This window comes from Lagopus muta, chromosome 14 (genome assembly GCF_023343835.1).
Source record: "Lagopus muta isolate bLagMut1 chromosome 14, bLagMut1 primary, whole genome shotgun sequence".
Classification (NCBI taxonomy): Eukaryota; Metazoa; Chordata; class Aves; order Galliformes; family Phasianidae; genus Lagopus; species Lagopus muta.
The window spans coordinates 16279275-16297102 of NC_064446.1; the positions used below are offsets into that span (position 1 = coordinate 16279275).

The window sequence follows — 17828 nt, forward strand, 5'->3', positions numbered from 1 at the left end:
TGTGAAATAGAAGCTACTCAGCCATGGAAATAAGACCCATCTACTGAAAGCAAGAGACATCCACTTTATATCAGCGCAGGTGAGCTTTAATTGTTACAGCTTGTTGAAGCGAATCCAAATGAAAATAGCTCGATGCTATTGTGACAAATTGTTTCTAAAAAGATGAAATCTTGTATAAGTAAGTTTACAAAACAGAAAAACCAACCAAGCAGCCCCAAAGAGGGCTATTGAAATACCTGCTGTCCTCTGTATCCAAAAAGATAAGAGAGCAGAGATCACTGTCTGCTTTGTATTTAAAAAATACCAGTCTTATTTCCAAGGCAGTGCTACCAACACACACGTGGCTGTCCCAGCAGCTAGACTAGGCACACAGCACAGCACACAGCACACTGCAAACCTGCAAAGAAAGAGGCGCTCCGGATCAGGCGGAGCGGACCTTGTTCAGAGAATGCCCGCCTGGGGCTGCAAAGCTGTGAAAGACCTACATGGCAAAACGTAAAATACACATGAAAGAATGAGGTTAGTAAAGCAGAACAGTCTGTAGGGAGGGGGCCAGGGCAGGGAGAAGATACAAGCCAACATAAATGCAGGGTAACGTTCACAGGAGAACAGCTCTTAACGCTTAACAAGAACGTTGATTCAAGGAGCATGGCTCACAGTGCAACTACACACTGCTGTGACACTAAAATAATAGACAAAGCTTTACACCGTTTCCCATACAAGGACGGGGCTTCTGTCCATGGCCTTTATTTATTTCTATTTTTCTGAGTTGAAAATGATTAATTTATGCAGGCTCCCAGCCCAAGCTGATCACAAACAGGAGATTCATGGTGGAGGACAATGTTTGTTTTAACATCACACTGGGGGGTGTCTGAGCAGCGCTGTCACTGAGGAGAGGAGCAGTCAGACATTGCTCTTGGTGGAACCAAGAGAAGACACCAGGCTGAAGGAGCTGCTCTGAGAGCAGTCAGTGTGCTGCATCAGAGAAGTCAGCATACAGAAAGCACAAAGTTAGCAGTCTTCTTAGAGGCTCATGCTGAGAGTACTATGGGCTGCAGGTATCCAAAGGAAGGAGTGCATCTTCTGCAAACAGAGCTGGGTATTCTAACAAGTTAATTGCCAGCCCCTCTCATGGACTGGAAGCTACTATCAGTCAAGGTTTACTGATTACAGAAAGCATGAAGGCTGCACTTCAGCAAAGCTCGCTTCCATTCTCATGGGTCTTCCTTCCTTGGTAAAGGAAGGGACATGCCTCATGCTTTTCTTTTTCCTTTCTTCTTTATCCAGCACATCTAGAGAAGTAGCTTGTAAATAGTTCCCAACCAAAACACACAGAGCCTCCTCCTGCTGCAAGAGCCAGTGAGTCAGAAGCAGTCTTTGGTATTTAACACCGTTGTTAGAAATGCTGCAGTTACAGATTAACTTCTTTGCCTGCTTTACCCATGGTTCCCCATGTGCTGAAATAAGAACCGTAAACAAACATCGCTGAACAGAATGACAAGGTGTGCAGCTCAGCTGCAAAGCACTTCCAGCATCCTCCTCCTGCAGGCACCTCCTCCCTCCCTGCTGGGTGCCCAGGTGCCACAGGCTGTTCCTGCATCAGATTCAGCCTAAGAGCTCCAACAGCTCCACGTGAGCTCGCAGATTACATGATGTAATGCTTTTGCCAGCGTTAAACCACAACAAAACCTTAAAAGCATATGAGTAGGGTTTCCCTGTCTCACAGAGGAGAAGGCAATAGGGAGGAGGGAAGCAGATACTTGTGCCCAACAAGAATGAGAATGATGTGAAAGACAGAAACCCACTAACAAAGATACTGAATTCACTCCATACTTCCAACCCCAGAAAAGTACATTTTGCAACAATATTCTGGAAAGCAAGTGAAAAAAGAAATCCCTTATTCCACCTACCATAAAAGACATCTTGTTTGGAAAGCAAACGATCTAAACCAAGAGGAAGGCAAGATGTGCTCCCATGGGAGCAGTGAAGTGCAGTATCTTCACTACTAGATTTTACATCAGGACAAGTCAACATCCTCCACTTTGTTACCTAATGCTCACAGAGCCTCGACCCACAGCATTCCCACAAATGCTGACAGTCAGAGACTCCAGATGGTTTTTCAAGACCGCTTAGCTTCCAAGATCAGACCAAATAAACAATCTGTCTGATCTGATCAAAAACTAAAGTGTAACTGTGCAAGGTTAACTTAGCATGGAATATACAGCCACATGTGTTCAGGTGGCCAGAGTACAGAACAGAATGGAAATTATTAACAAAAATAAAATTGGGGAACTAAGCCAGGCAGAATCAAGCCTGCCTGATCTGAAATGTGGTGCACAGAAAGTTCCACAGATTATTTTCTAACATTTTCTGTATTTGAATTCAGATATACTTAATATTTCTCTATGGAGTTTTATACACACACATGCAGCTGCATATAATTAAGCCACTGATAATTTTTTGAACTGCCTAATTTCTTCACCTGTTTTCCAAATTAACATTAATTTTCTGTTAAGATCTTAGCTTTCCTTTTTGTTTTTGCACTTGATTCTACTTAGAGTTTCATACTCTACAGCCTGTGGTTACTCAGCTAAAGACACCAGGAAATAAAATCTGTTTGTAATTACCTATATTCCCAAGAAGTCCGTTCATAATTGTACTGTGGTCGGGCTTTAATGTATTGCTGTCTTGATTAATGAACTCAAGACTGTCCTGCAACCTAAAAGACCCAGAAAATAAAACATACAACAAAAACAGTGATTTGTATTTTGGAAAAACACAATGTCACTATATTAAGACTCAGATAGAATGCACAAGAGAAGAATGCAGGCTTACGTTGCCACATTCTGAGCTGGGTCAATTAACACATACAAAATTAAACACTGAACAGTTCAAAGCCAGATTTGCCTGTATGCAATGGGAATCATTTCTGGAGGACTCACGTATTCAGACTTCCATAGATGCTGCTTCCAGTGCGAGCTGTGAAGACCTTGCTGAGCATGAGCTGAGGAGGTGAGCTGGAAGATAAAGATGTTAGCTAAGAAGCAGTGCCAAGATTCACTTTCATTTCCATTTCACACCCTTCCAGATTATAATTTACAGCTCTAAAGACAACCTAACAGCCTTTTGTGTCCAAAGTGATGTCAGAATAACTTTAGAGCAAACTCAGAAATTCCTTTTACCCAACATTTGTGACACTGAGTTCATTTAAAATCAGCACTAAGGACTGCATCTTGTGTCAAGACTAGTGCTAAAAACAAAAACAGATCTTACCGGATCTGGTGAATTTTCAATGTGGAGCCCTTATAGCTCATGGCCACAGAGCCAAACATCATTTCTCCAAGCATGTTGGCATCTGAGGAGCACCGAGAGCCCTGGGAAAAATATAATCCACTTGTTCAGAAACACATTTCTATCTAAGGCAGTGTACACCTAAGGAAAATGGGCCTTATTTAAAAGATACACATGCAACATCTTTCTGTCAAATACACCACGTTGAACAGCTCAGTACAGACAGTGCTGGCCAAGAAAGTGATCTTCAAATTGGCGGTGCAGCAAACCACTAAAATCATCCAACAAACCTGACCCATCCTGGTGGGGGCCCATTCACACTGCAGGAAGTCAAGGCACTAAGAAGTTTAGAGTATAATTACACGCTTTGATGAAAGAAGACCATTAAGGCTAAACCTCATATCTGTTGGACGAGAAGTTGCAAGTTCCATGGTCACCTTGTATCAGTTGAGAACTGGAGCCCTGTTGGATCAGAGTTTTCTGACCAAGACTGAGCTGTATCTTGGCCACGGATGGCAGTTTGTTCTTGACACATCGTTCTGCGGTGTTTCCGGGCACATGTGATGGTAGCAGGAAGGAGCTGCAGCACTGCCCTGCTCAGAGCATCATTCCCTGCGGGCAGCTGCTGAGGGCTCACTGCAGGGCACACTGCAAGGGGCCAGCACTGCAGGGTCACTGCCTGGACACAGTGCTGCAGACACTAACCTGAAATTTAAACACTGCTCAGGGCAATCAGCTGCAGACAAGTGCTCAGATGACAGCCATCATTGCTGTGTGCTTTCAGCGACTGAGATGACCAACCCTTTATACAGGGCTGTTTCTTCTCTAGGCTGGCAGCATATGAGGACTGGTTCTCCATTTCTATCTTGCCCTGAGTAATTCAAAGCATTGTGGTCGCTCACCCGCAGCGCTGAAGCAGCTCACAGGTATCGGAGGTGTGTGATAACTCAGAACACTTCCTCAGAGTAATCCTTCCAAAAAAGGACCCTGAAACCAGGCACGGAAATAGCCTCGTGTTTGGAAATTACTAAGCGCCTGTATCTCTGTATCCCTTATCCAAGCCCTGAACAAGCAGGCTCCTCACCCTGGCTCCTAAATAGGCTTGGGATTTATCTCACTATTTTGCCCAGCGTCAGGCAGTGAGCTCAGAGCGCAATCAAGGACGGGGTGTCCACACCTCGGGTTCCTACCAGCAATGAGGTGTGATATGGAGATGGCCACTCCATGTTGCTACTCATGCTAGCCCTCAGAACAAGGACAAGAACAAGGAAACGCTAATCAGCCAAAAAGCAGCACACTTGTAGCACTTCTCAGCTTTTAGTTCTTCTCAAGCACTCTCAATTAAGACGGCAGAACATTAACAGCCGTACTATTAACCTCTGAAATCTGCTATCAGTGCAAGAAAGATAGGGGACAACTAAAATAGCAAGCACAGCTATAAAAATGAGGATGGAATTACGAAGTTTGTGGGCGTTCATATGACAGGGCAGAATCTGATGGCTTGCTGGGGCACAGAAATGTCCAGCTTTACTCCCCAGGATTTCACACTGCCTTCTGGTCTGGGTGAACTGGAGGTAGGATGGGAAAACCGAACGTTAGAAGTGGTTGGTACAGCTCAGGAGCTCCAAGGAAGGAGAAGCATGAATGGTAACGCCTCTGGGAAATGATGGGTCTGTCAGCATCACCAAATCCCAATGTAAGAACACTGCAATTACTACTTTCAAATATATTATGGCTGTTACTTTTAAATCTGTTGCAGATCTCCAGCTGAAGAAGTTCTTCTGAGCAAATGTCAAGCCCTTATGGTCACTTTTGGTTTCAACTTCCTGCTACGGTGCAAAGCTAATTCTAAACAAGAGGAAAGAAACGCTTCCAAATAACTTATTGATTTTACTTGTCAAGAAACCAAATTAAAAACAGAAAATGAAAATCAGCTGCTTTCAAATTTAATTACAGAGATTTCCCTTTTCCCTGAAAGACAGAGACAAGCAATGCTGAAGGCACAGAGTGTGGTACGGTGCACCCTTCGTCTCCCTCAGTCTGGCATTTCACCTGCACCTCATGATGATAGCTTCACTTTGCATAACAGAAGGCACACATATTTAGTGCAGTGAACAAGGAAACGCTGCTACAGCTCAACTCTTTGCCTTTAATTCTGCAAAATAAAGATCTCTTGAGACCAAAGTAGAGCGCAATCAACTGAGGAAAGGGGTTAAATATTAAAAACACAAATGAAAAATAGCCAAGGAGCATCTGGCAAAAAGGGCCCATCCCCCAGCACCGGCAGCTTGGACACAAACCAATGCCCCAGGTCATATTTACAAGCATGCATTTAAAAAAAGATTGTAAAATACCAACAAGTGTTTCTTATTGCACATTAGCATACGAGAGGTTGTAAAATTATCATTATTTGGAAATTAGATTTTTGCATTTATTACCTCCAGCATTTACTGTTTACTGTACATAATGTCCTATCAACAGCTGAGTGCGTATATAAATGAACAATGCTATAGGTGTATCTCAAATGTCATCACCAACAGATCGGGGAGACTTTCAGCCCTGAAAACACAGACTGACAGGCACAGAAGAGGTAATGTTAGAGCAATAGTGTGCAAAAACTGGCACTGCATTTCCAAAGAACAATCAAAAATGAACCTTAAGCTCAACGCATACTGAAACGAGGAAACCGAGAACTATACTAAAAGTCCTGTTCACCTTGTATTGTTTGGGCTTCCATTTTACACCATTGAAAAGGCAACAGAAGAACACATTAAGTAGCTTCCAAGGGTACAGAATACAGCAGTTAGACGATAGAAAATAGCGGGCTGGCCGATGCTTGGACAAACTTGCTAGGACCCTTTCATGCACAGCTTGAAAAGAGTACAGGGAATGCAGTAAATGATTCACAGCAATGCTCTTTGGAAAACCAACTTAAGCTGGAAGCTTCTTGCACACTTTCTGAGCCAGACACGGCCACGCATCCATTCACTAAGACAGTGACTAGGTGATAGACATGAGGAAATAAGGACTTCAAAAGGAAAACTCCCCACAACTTTAAAATATTCCACCATGAATTCTAACCATGAAAATTAATTTTCTTTAATTCTTGACCATTGTTTGCACAGAGGCTGCCCAGCAGGAGAGAGAATTTCAGGATAGTGGGGGAACATCATTTGTCTTGGTCAGACAATACCCAAAGGAGGCTATTCTGTGCTGCAAGGAAGCTGCTAACCACAGCCAAACGCCCTTCCAGGAAGGCAGGAATGGAAAGCAGACCTTCAGCCTTCACCTTACTGAAGCTGTGGAAAAGAGCGTGATGAGAAAGAGAAAACAGGAATATGCAGCTCGCCAAATATAGCAAGAGCCAACGTGACAGTATGAAAGTCAGCAGCGAAAGGTTCTTCATTTGTATCTGTGGTAGATTAAGACATCAGTAGTACTGTACTTCAGAATACGGCGCAGAGATAGCAGCTTCCCTCAAACACACAATTACTTCATTACAAAGAGTGGAAGGGCTTAGTTCTATTTTAGGGTGGCTTAATATAAAACACTTGTGATCCATGGAAGGGGAGATGACAGTAATATATCCGTGTCAGATGACTCCAGCTACTCTCATGGCCAAAATCTCTTATGTAAAATGCAACGCAAGTGCACTGGATCCCTCGTTATAAAGCTGTTACACAGGCTGTCCCCATAGAGAGCATATTTCTGTGGTGCTTCCCTGGCATTTAGCTACGAAGTAAAACAAACTACCTCGTTTTTACCAAGATAGGATACGTATGCCAAGTGTGATCATACTGAACGAGTGTTATCACCAGGTCACAAGACAGAACAAATGCCTTGGAGAAGCTCCTGCTACTCAACACCCATCCTGAGAGCCCCAGCTGGTTGGTTTTGAACTACAAACTCAAAGCTACAGAATTAAACATGGTTCAGTCAGAACCGAAGTCTGGTTTTGATTGGAAACTTCTCTCCACCACCAGCATATAATTTTGAGTGTTTTAAAACATTCAGTACCTCACCTGTTGTGTATATTTGACAGCTACACCAAAAAAAAGGAAGGGAAGTCTCACCTGATATTTTGGGCATTGTTCCTTTGCATCGGAGAATGAGGAGGATGAATTGATTGAACTATCCAAAGAAGAAGAGCTATCTCCTCCAGGCTTCAGCTGGCAACATTTCCCAAACACTCGCACCTGAGCATCGCTGCAGAGTTTCTGAAATACAGACATGTACCACAATAAGACCCACAGCCACGAAATCACCAATTAGCAACACTGCACCTACCTGTTCAGGTAAGACATTGAACAGTAGAACACCTTATGCCCCAGGAAAACATTTAGCAGAACATTTATTACATCTCTTGCAGCGTGGCTGGAGGAAAGCAAGCTGAGCTGTTTTAATCCTAACAAGCCAGGAGCCAACAGCTCGCTCCAACTCCATCTTCCCCAGCAGCCACCCATCTCTGAAGCTCTACCAGGCTCAGGAGGAAGGATGGCCACAACAAGGGGCTCCCTATGCTGTCGCTGCACTGCTGCTGCCCACTGGGACAGAGGTGGCACAGCAGTGACACGCACAGCCTGCACCAGTGCAGCGCAGACTGCAGTGATGGGCAGCTCACAACGTACAGAAACACACAGATCAGGAGCGACCGAGCCAAACAGCCCAGACTTTGGGAGAGATTCATGTTCCAAGTTGAAGTGGAGAGAAGAGGTGCAACTTGCAGCTCTCCCAGCTGTTCCCAAGTCCCTGGTCTTTTAGAACAGCAGCACAGAGGTGACACGTTCCTTTTGCTTTTGCTATGAGCATGCTGTGGGGCTGAGCATGGACAGAACTGAAAACCACAGCTGGTGTTACAGAAAGGCCAGAGAAATTTCACACAAGGATGGAGAAATGGTCCAAGCGGTGGTTTCTGAAATGTTGTTCAGAAAGTGTAGCAAAAAGAGAGTTATGAGGGCTCAGAAAGGGCTGCAGCCAGAAGGCTGACCTCTGCAGGGACCCTATGCACGCAGCATTACCAATACTGGACTGGAGGTGCTCCACCACTGTTCGGTTCAAAATCATTCGTCATTTCACCTTTGAATCCCAGCAGCCTCAGCAGAATCAGCACACACATTAATTAATGCCATCTAGGTATGAGGCAACCCTCTGCACCGAAAGATCTCAAAGGACTTTCCGCGTGCTCATTAAACTTCAAAACACCCACGCAAGGTTGGGATTATTTACATTTGCTGGTGTGCAGCACTGAGAGACAGAAATAGTCTGCACCACTTCACATTACGCACCAACTGCCCTAAGACTCTCTCTATTAACGTTTCCTACTCAATCACCAAACCAGCAAGAGCAGGCTGGAAGCAAAGAAAACTGGAAACAAGGTTCAAAGGACAGATGGAAATGCAAAGTGCTATTACATGGCACAGCTTCATCTCCAGACTCACAGGCTTACATCACGAGGTCCCACTTCAGGCAAGAACATAAGCATGTTGATAGCTACAAAGAAAAGGAAAAAGTAGAATAGGGGAAGGGTGAAATCTCCAGTTCTGGACAGTGCTAACTCTGCACCTCTGCTCAGCCATCAGCCACAGCTGTACACAAGCAGGCTGCACGCACTGCTGGAAGGACGGCAGATTTTGGCAATGGGAATCCCATGCCTGTACCCCAGGCTGTGCAGGTTGATGTTGTGTTTTGGTTTTTTTCCCATCGCGTGGTTTTTATTTGGGCCAAACCGTGGGCAGATTTAGGCAAAACAGTGGAAAATGTCGGGGTTTACTGAGCTCCACATGGCAGTCTGCACGGCTGCTCCAATTATAGAGCTGCTGCCACAGACAGCCTTAAGGAAAAATGTGCAGACAAATCAGTAATTCTGTGGCAGAGGGGAAGGAAGCATTCAGCAGCCGCCGAGTCCTGTGCTTTTCGGACATGCATGCCCTCCCATAGTAGTATCCTCTCATTGCAACACACTGGTGAGCACGTTGAATTCATGCAATATGTAGATTTGCTAATGCCCCGTATCTGCAGCTTGAGCACAGTACACAATGGCTGGAACATGTGAATGATAATCATATGACTTCAGTAGGAACTCGTGAACTAGAATTGCATTTTATCTCTGACACAAACAACAATGTCCTAGGCTAGGCAAGCATCATGTGATAAAACCACATAAAATCCACAGGGTTACAGCAGCTTTTGCAGGCAAACCGCATTTCAGCTTGCATTTTTCATCTGATGTTGAAAGTTCCCTCTAAAATCTACTATTACAATTGAGCTTCCTTCAGACTGTAAAGCCAATAAATGCATTTTTACAAGTGCAGCATTTTCTGTGCATTAAAAGAATAGGCTGAGTTTGCAAATTACTGACTTTAAATTCATTTTTCCTCCTCCTGCATTTTTCTGCAGAGATCCACCAGGGAGTCTGGCATCTTGAGGCAGCAGCTGCCGAATTTAAACAGGGAACCAGAAAAATGGTCATTTGGTATTTACAGCAGTATTTAATGAACCAAGACTCCTGTAAGAAGCCAGTAAAGGAGGCCAGGATCTTTCAGAAACCCAGCTTTACAGAATGTTGCACATAAAATCTCACCTAAAATACAGAATACTAGCAAACTGGGGTTGTTGCACTGTTAAAAACACCTCACATGCTTAAGAATAACCTGTTGTTCAATGAGATCAAGCACCTGCAATATCCCTCTCCTCCACAGTTACTAACTACAAAAGGTCAGTGCAATTTTAGATGCACCCAGATAGCATGCAATAAAGGAGTGGGATTGTTTGCATTCCAGTATAACATCTGAAACATAAGCAAGGTGAAATTCCAAATTAGTTTTGAATTGCATGAGGAAAATTTTCTAAGCCACGGGCTTTCCTTCCAAGTACACACAGTTGCAATAATGCACTCTCTAGGCACAGAGCATCTGGATGCTGCAGGCACTGCCGGTGCCATGCTGCTTTCCCTACGGTGGCCGTGCTCCTTGTTCTTCCTCTGCCAGCTCTCTGCAGATATGGCCCAGCTCCAAAGACTTTCCGACAGGCACAGTTCTTACATTAGAGGTCATAATTTGCTGGAAGACGTGGAGACCTCCTAGGTAGTTCTGAAGAAAACATCCAGCGGATGGCCTTTATGGTAAAACAAAGCACAAGATAGGTTTCTGCTCCCGGAATCTCTTTTCTCCACTTCTACCAGCAAAAACTTTTAACTCTTTGCCACAAGGTCTATAAATTCTTCAGTAAGTGGAAAGAACACACACAGTGCTATGCACAGGAGGAGGAATTTCCACTGAGCAAGTCTGGGTTTGGGAATAACAAGACAGTCAAGAAGAGCCCAGTGCATTGAACTAATGCCAGGCTGTGAGCGTGTGTGTTAGGGGCTGCAAGTGACAGAAGGAAGAGAAATGTCATCGTATGTTTTACACTCTCCTACCACTCTGCAACAGCCGGTGCTCAAATATCACTGTGGTGGTGGTTATGGAGAAATCTGTATTCAAATAAGGTTGCCATTATTTGGAAGCACCGTACCCCATTTCCAGAACAGGCTATTAAGCAAAGGGTAGCATACAAAGCTGAAAAATTACTCCAAAATTGATAACTCTTCTGCTTTATTAATAGGTGTTGGGCTGAATGTGTAATTAATACATGCACCTGTCTAGGAGTGGGCGCTCCTTCCTTCCCTTGCAGCGCTGCTGTAAAAATCCGGGTCTCTCTCTTAAAAGGCAGATGTCAAGAGCTAGTTTCTCACTTGATTTCCAGAGCAGCCAAGTTCCTCTATTACTCACAGGAGAATGGGAAAAGTAAAAAGATAAGCCACTGCCTCCTCCCTGGGGTTCTCCAGTTCCTGTTCCTGTGCACAGGAAGGGCAGAGCTGGGAAGGAGGGCTGGGTCTGAGCTCCTTTCTGCTGGTGCCTTTATCTGCTGGCCCTGCCACTGTGGAAACCTGTCCACTGCGTGCCAGATAGAGACTGCAGTCTCGATTTCACACAACTCACCTAAAAGCAAAAGGCTCGCTATCCGATTACTAATCCCTCAAAGCAATTTGCTGCTCAACATTTATCCAGTGCTGTAGTATATTGGAGCACGCAGTTAATCCTGGCTTGTTTAAAACAGCATGCCACTTTTTTTTTTACTTTGGGATAAATATGACATTTGGAGTGAAAGAAACTGCCACACTAGGAGTATCAAGTACCGTATGACCTTTCAGTTAAATTGTCCCCAAAATAAAGATGACAAGGTTACACAGCAAAGGTGACTCTTTTGCTCCCCAAATCTAAGCCCACGCTCTTTTTTAAAGTTGCAACTCTAGATCTCAAACTCTGTATCCCTGGTCCTCTCTCTCTCTTACATTTCTTCCAAAAAAGCCCATAGAGCATAATAGGCTCTATGAAATAACCCAGCATAGGGTGCTGGAAGCAAGACACTGCCCTCTTCCCATTCTTCTCCTTGCACCCTTCCCAGCCAAACCAGCTCTGGATCTGGACAGTGCACAGTTCAGCTCTGGCTTTCTTCTCTCCTTCCTCATCCTCCTGCTCCCTCCACACCTTCCTCCAGGCTCTTCTTTTGACTTAGGAAATCTTTCCGCTTTGTACAGTCAACCAACATCTTTCTGCAGTCCCCAGCAATAAATGCTTCCCTGTCATGGACAACACAAAAGGAAGACAAGCAGTTAAACCGAACCGCTAGAAACTGAACCCATTCGGTTGGAAGCAAGGTTGCCCTCCCAGCTTCTCCCATTTCCTCTCACTTCTCCCTTGCAGCACCATTTCTGTGGCCCTGTCCCATTCAGTCACCAGCCCTGCGCACCCCAGCTGGCCTCTGCATGGTGAGTGCGGCATGACTGCAGAGAGCAGCAGCACGGTGCAGCATGGCAGCAGTCTTCACAAAGGTTAGCATGAACCGGTGTCAGGGTTGGGAAACCAAGCACTGAGGCAAAGTCAGGAAACGCAGAAAGAAGGCTGAGAGCTCAGTGCTGGCCGGGCCACCTGGGGCCTGCACCCTCAAAGCAAACAGGAGCTGCGTGTCACGCTTGGGTTGAAGGGCAGAGCTCAGGAGTACCTGCGCTCACACACCGGGGCTGGAACACCGCCTGCACTGCAGCACGGCCACGGGAAGGAACAGAGCAATGAGCATGCTGGCAGAGCGCAGCCACAGGCTGCAATGTGGAGCAAGACATGCAGTCTCACTGAAATGAGACCACGAGGAGGAATGAGCTCAGAAGTAATTCTTGAGGGGCGGCAGTGGCACTGGCCCAGTGCTCCGCTACCCGCTGGGCTGAGCAAGTCCACGGGACGTGCATGTCTGGGTTGGGCTCAGGCTGTTTAGCAGAGGCGTCAGCAATGCCCACCTCTGTCACATACACACCTAACACACAAATGCCTGCTCTGATATGCCTGCTCGTGATCTAGTGTCAAAGAACACCACTCTCTGATGGGCACCCTGACCCCTGAGAAGATGAGGCAGCTGCCAAGGCACCGCACCATGTACCTGTTTTCAGGGACTGACCCATTGACAGGCCATTCCCTGAAAAGCAAAGGGAGAACCTCTTCTGCTTAGCACCAAAAAAGGCATAGGGCTCACAACGGGGAATCTCGACCTCCATCCACAAGCCAAGAGCCCACAGCTGCCGGCAGTGGCAGTCTGGGTGGAAATGCCTGGCACAGCCTTCGGCCAACATTCCTGGTGCTGAGCCACCAGGCTGCCTCACGGAGCTTAACTCTGTCAGGACCTGGGGCACACATCGCTCCTGCAGTGCACAGCAGAGCACAGGCACCCATGGGTCAGCATCCTCAAAACGGGACAGAAGCAGGGAATGAGCCTGCTGAGAAGCGGGGCTATTCACCATTCATTCTCCCTCCAGTCCTGAAGTCCTGAAAAGCGAGGTATTTTATCAGTGCTATGTAGACTTCAGAATTAAAACGCAGCAAAATGACAATCTTTTACCACAATTAGATATCATTGCTGCAATGCCAGAAACGCCTCAGCAGCCTTCTGTCCACCTCTACATGACAAGTTCTCCCAAAATTTCTGTTTCCCTAACATTTAGCTCTACTGAAGACAAGAGGCTGGTTTCCTATTCACTGTAGACATAAAGTCCTTATCTGTGTTATTACTACACGCCCCTCACAGATAACATGAACCCAGTAATGCTTTACTGACCAAAGTCTCACCTGGTGTGAACATAAGCTCTGCAGTTTCACTCAGCAAAAAGCTGAAGCCTCCTACTTCATGCCTTTAAACATTTGTCTCCAGATAAGTTTGCTCTAGTGCTCCTTGAATTTTATATCCATACCTTCCCTTACTGAATTCAAATGAGGGAGACATGTTCAACCTTGGTCCACCACACACAGCTCCTGATGTGCACTGAGTTTAGATACACAAAACATAGAATGTAATAAAGTATACCTGATGTTGCTGCAGGTGTACAACTCAAATCAAAATCGCTTTCAATCAGACAATTGTCACACATCTTGGCAACAAAAGAAAACAGGAATTGAAGAGCACGGCCAGCACCATCAAGCAAAATGGCACCTTCCTGGCTCTGCATTTGGCTGCTTGGACTCCAATCAGCACAGCCTGGCTACTGCTGGGCACCCTCACAAACCTCCTCTCGGTGCACTTGTAAATGCAGGGGTGTAAATCATGTAAGGAAAAGATGCAGAAAGCACTGGCCTTTGTGAGGCTGTTAACAGATAGCCTTTCACGAGGGAAAGCGCCCAGCCCACACACATGTCTTGCTGCAAAAGGGCAAGAGTGCCTTGGAATGTGCTTAGTGCCAAGATCTGGCTTTGTATAGGCAGGGTGTGTATTTCCAAATGAAAATCACGATAAAGAGCGAGAAAAATAAACAATGCAATCCCTTGAAAATGGCCAGGCTGCTAACTGTACAAGCCTATACTCAACTTGCAAGAAGCTGAGCCCAGGACTTTGGTGCACATTCTCACCTGAGTGATGTTTCTGCAACATTTTAGGAGCAAAGCTTTTCCTAACACGACACTACGTGAGCGCTGCAGAAGGCAGATACCACAGCAAGGAAGAGCTTTCAACATACTGTCTTTAAAAGTCTCTTAATAACACACACACAAATATCAGCTTACAAGAGACAGGGGAAGTACAGTTCAAAACTCTCACGTATTCATTCCATAGGGATGGTGAATATAGCTTATTCCCACCCACACCCCACTTTCACTCAATGAGGAAAATAAAGGAGATAATATGGAGCAGCGTTAGCTTAATTATCAGTTGTTTATTCTGTTGCTACTGAGCTGCCAAAGTCAACTGTCTTTGTGAAATAAACCAAAACAATGAGGTGTGCAATCTCACTGCAAAAGTAGGGATCTCTCTTAAAAAGGCTTTCAAGAAATCAACTGAAATACGGCAAGAGGGTTCACACTATACAAGTGCCATTTACAGGAATGAAGAAATGGTAATAAGCAAAACCAGCAACTCATCACAATAAATATCTTTAAAGATCTTGTTTTTAAAAACCTTTGTTTTCCTGCCAAGAACACCTGGAAGAATAGCAGCTTATACTTGAATAAAGCTCTTCCAACAGGTAAAATTTAAAAAGAAAGATGTGTTTCATTCATATTTGTTAAATTTGCTTCATCTGATACATTCTCAAACTAGGAAATGGGATCTTGATTCATAGCAGAAAGGGCACTACAATGAGCAGCCTGGAAGTGGCTTGATGCCACAAATGGACTCCCAGAGGTTAGGAGGCGTGGAAGGAGGAAGCACTCAGAATGTGGATGGGAAGCATCAGGCCGTAGCACTCAGCAAAGGGCTGGGGGTGTTTACAAAGCTGGGTGAACCTTCTGGCTGTGCTCCACATCCCAACATGAAAGCCAGGGCTTGCAGGGAACACTTTCTTTTGTGTACTCCTGCTTGTGGAACTGAGTAGGTGCTAGAGGTAAAAGCAGCTGCGATCAGGAATTTCAGTTGACACAGTGCTTTTTGCTTGCATAACTTAAAATGCTTTGCAAATGTTTGCAGAGATGGTGAAAAGGAAGTTCAAAGCAGTGAAATAAGTCGTCCAACCTCACACAACCACTTACAACAGCACTGTGGCTAGAAATTAATCTTCTGGCCAGAGTCCTTAGAAGGAAGTATCCTCATCTGACTGCATCCATTACAGTTTCAATTAATAGATTACCATGCAGACCATGCCAGAAGAAAAAAAAAATTCAAGTAACTGTATGAAAGAGCTGTCAGCAAAGCATGGAAACAACAGCTGGCAAAGGCTAAGCAACCGGGACATGGAGGGACAGGGGACTAGCAGCACTTTCTGACTCAGAACGCAGATCCCGCCACAGAAAGCATCTGTGTCATAAAAGCTTGTCAATAAACATCAGTGTGCCCTGCCTCAGCCTCCCAGCACTGCCAGCTGCAGCCCTGGGGAGGAATCGTGCACTCTGAAAGGGCAGAAAGTAGAAGAGCACAGGACTAAAGAGATTGCACGGCACTTAAAACTGCTAAGAGTGAAATCGCTGAAGCCTGAATAATTTGCAGCTTATAAATATAGCTCTGCATGTAACCAAAGTTTAAATGTTAATATGGCTAAAGCAGAACTTTTGTACTTTATCAATCTTATGTTGAAAAATGTAGAATGCAGCCATGAGCGCAATACTCACCGACACAGAAACATCCTCTATTTTCCTTTTAGCACTGGAGTCAAACAAGACATTCCGTCCTCTTCTCTCGCAGTCCTGATACACAATCAGTCGGATCTGACTTGGGTCGAACTCCGGCAAAGGCCAGCTTTAATTAAAACACAGAACACCAGAAGGATCAATTACCACAGCTCTTTAATGCACTGTTCTTTCTGCATTATCTCCATAGCCAACCTTATTAAAACTGAAAATCCAACAAATGCAATGTCATTTCATCAAGCCCTTTGATCCTCTAGCCGGAATTGTGCCTTTCTGAATTTTGTTCTCTCCCCTACACTTGCAAATTGCCAAATTGCAATGGCATAAAGGACAGCAGTGCACTACAGCCATTATACAATGACGTCTGCAGCATTACTGGCTTTTGTGCTCTGCCTTGTGATGTTTCATGTTTCCTTCAAGTTCTTCAGTCACAGAAGAACTCAGCTTTTGTGTTTAAAAACAAAAGAGAGTCCCTCAGCACTGCAGTTTACAACTCAAAGGAACACATTTCATATGGATGTATTCACATTGGCTTCTCCTTTAAGTAAAGAAAAATCACATGGGCACTAATACATATGTCTTGATGCGGGGAACAGGCAAACACAGGCAGCTTGGACCTGGCTACACACAGGTCTCCGCCACCTTCAGACTCAGGAATGATCTCCATTAAGCCTGTGACTGCAGCCATGCTGCTGCCTGTGTCAGCAGGAGCCCACAGCTCCCTGTGCCTGCTCCCTCAGTGCCACGTGCTGCAGAGGAGCCCCGTCCACCAAGGCAGCAGGAATCTCCTCTCGGCTGGTTCCCAGCCATTTCCTAGCTCAAGCGTAATTCTATCATCCTTATCCTTGGCTTGCAGCAGGCTGCACCAGTGTGGAACATCACAACACAAGAGTGAGGAGCTGGAATTTTCCAGCTGCTAGTGAAGGATCCTGGCTCGCAGGTTGGGAGAAGGAGAAAGAGACTGCAGCAGAAAGATCTGCACTAATGAGAACATGGACTGCTATGCTGGAATACTGTACTCCATGACTACAGTAAATTTTAGTCTCCTCTGTCCTTCCAATTCATCAACCAAAGCCTTACACCATCACTACACTGATGATTTCCAAGCAAACAACTTCCGTACCAGGTCACAGCTGAGAATCAATGGGATTGCCAAAGCCACAGTTGTCCCAGAAGTTTTTCAGTCTGTCCAATACAAACCCACAGCCCTTACAGCTAGGAGAATTATAGAATCACAGAATCATTCAGGTTGGAGAAAACCTCTGAGATCCCCAAACCCAACCCCAGCCCACCCCAATATGCCCACTGACCGTGTCCCCAAGTGCTGCATCCTCATGGCTCTGGAGCACCCACAGGGACAGTCACCCCCCACTTGCTAGGCAGCCTGTGAAGCTCCTGACTGCTCTTTTGGAGAAGAAACTTTTCCTAATATCCAACCCAAACCTGGCCTGCTGCAACCCAAGGCTGTTACCTCTCATCCCCATGTGATGAGTGATATGACACACACAGCTACATGGCTCCTGGAGAGAGGAAACCCATTTCCTAACCTCCTCAGCCCCACCACATAGCAACAGAAGAGAAAAAAAAAACAGAACCTGCGGAGAAGATAGTGTGCAACCAGTGTCAAAAGCAACTTATTACAAGAAAATAGCTTGAGCAACTCAAAACTGAAATAGCCTGGTGTCCAGCTTTGGAGGCAAAGAGCCTCACAGCCTCTGTGCTGGGGCACCCAGAGCACAGAAACAGCTGACCACAGTCCAAGCAAATTGTGCACCAAACCCCAAGCACAACGACACGCTCAGAGCAAAGCTCACATTTAGCATCTTCTCAGCATCTTGCTTTTCAGAAAATGCTAAGAAACCAAACCCAGCGTATACATGAGAGGCTCAGTGTAGCAGAGCC

The 17828-nt window shown here is 45.3% G+C and overlaps 1 protein-coding gene across 4 annotated transcripts in view; it reads right to left on the reverse strand.

Annotated features, from left to right (window-relative positions):
* The window catches only part of FNIP1 (folliculin interacting protein 1), a 60668-nt gene that overhangs the window by 19431 nt on the left and 23409 nt on the right, over positions 1 to 17828 (reverse strand). For 3 of the 4 annotated variants that reach the window (XM_048960263.1, XM_048960264.1, XM_048960265.1), the window contains 6 exons: positions 15909 to 16035; positions 7365 to 7508; positions 3274 to 3374; positions 2943 to 3017; positions 2628 to 2719; positions 398 to 481 (listed from right to left, as the gene is read on the reverse strand). In XM_048960263.1, coding sequence (XP_048816220.1) covers positions 398 to 481; positions 2628 to 2719; positions 2943 to 3017; positions 3274 to 3374; positions 7365 to 7508; positions 15909 to 16035 — 623 coding nt within the window. The remainder of the gene's footprint in view (positions 1 to 397; positions 482 to 2627; positions 2720 to 2942; positions 3018 to 3273; positions 3375 to 7364; positions 7509 to 15908; positions 16036 to 17828) is intronic. The other variant, XM_048960266.1, reaches the window with a different exon arrangement.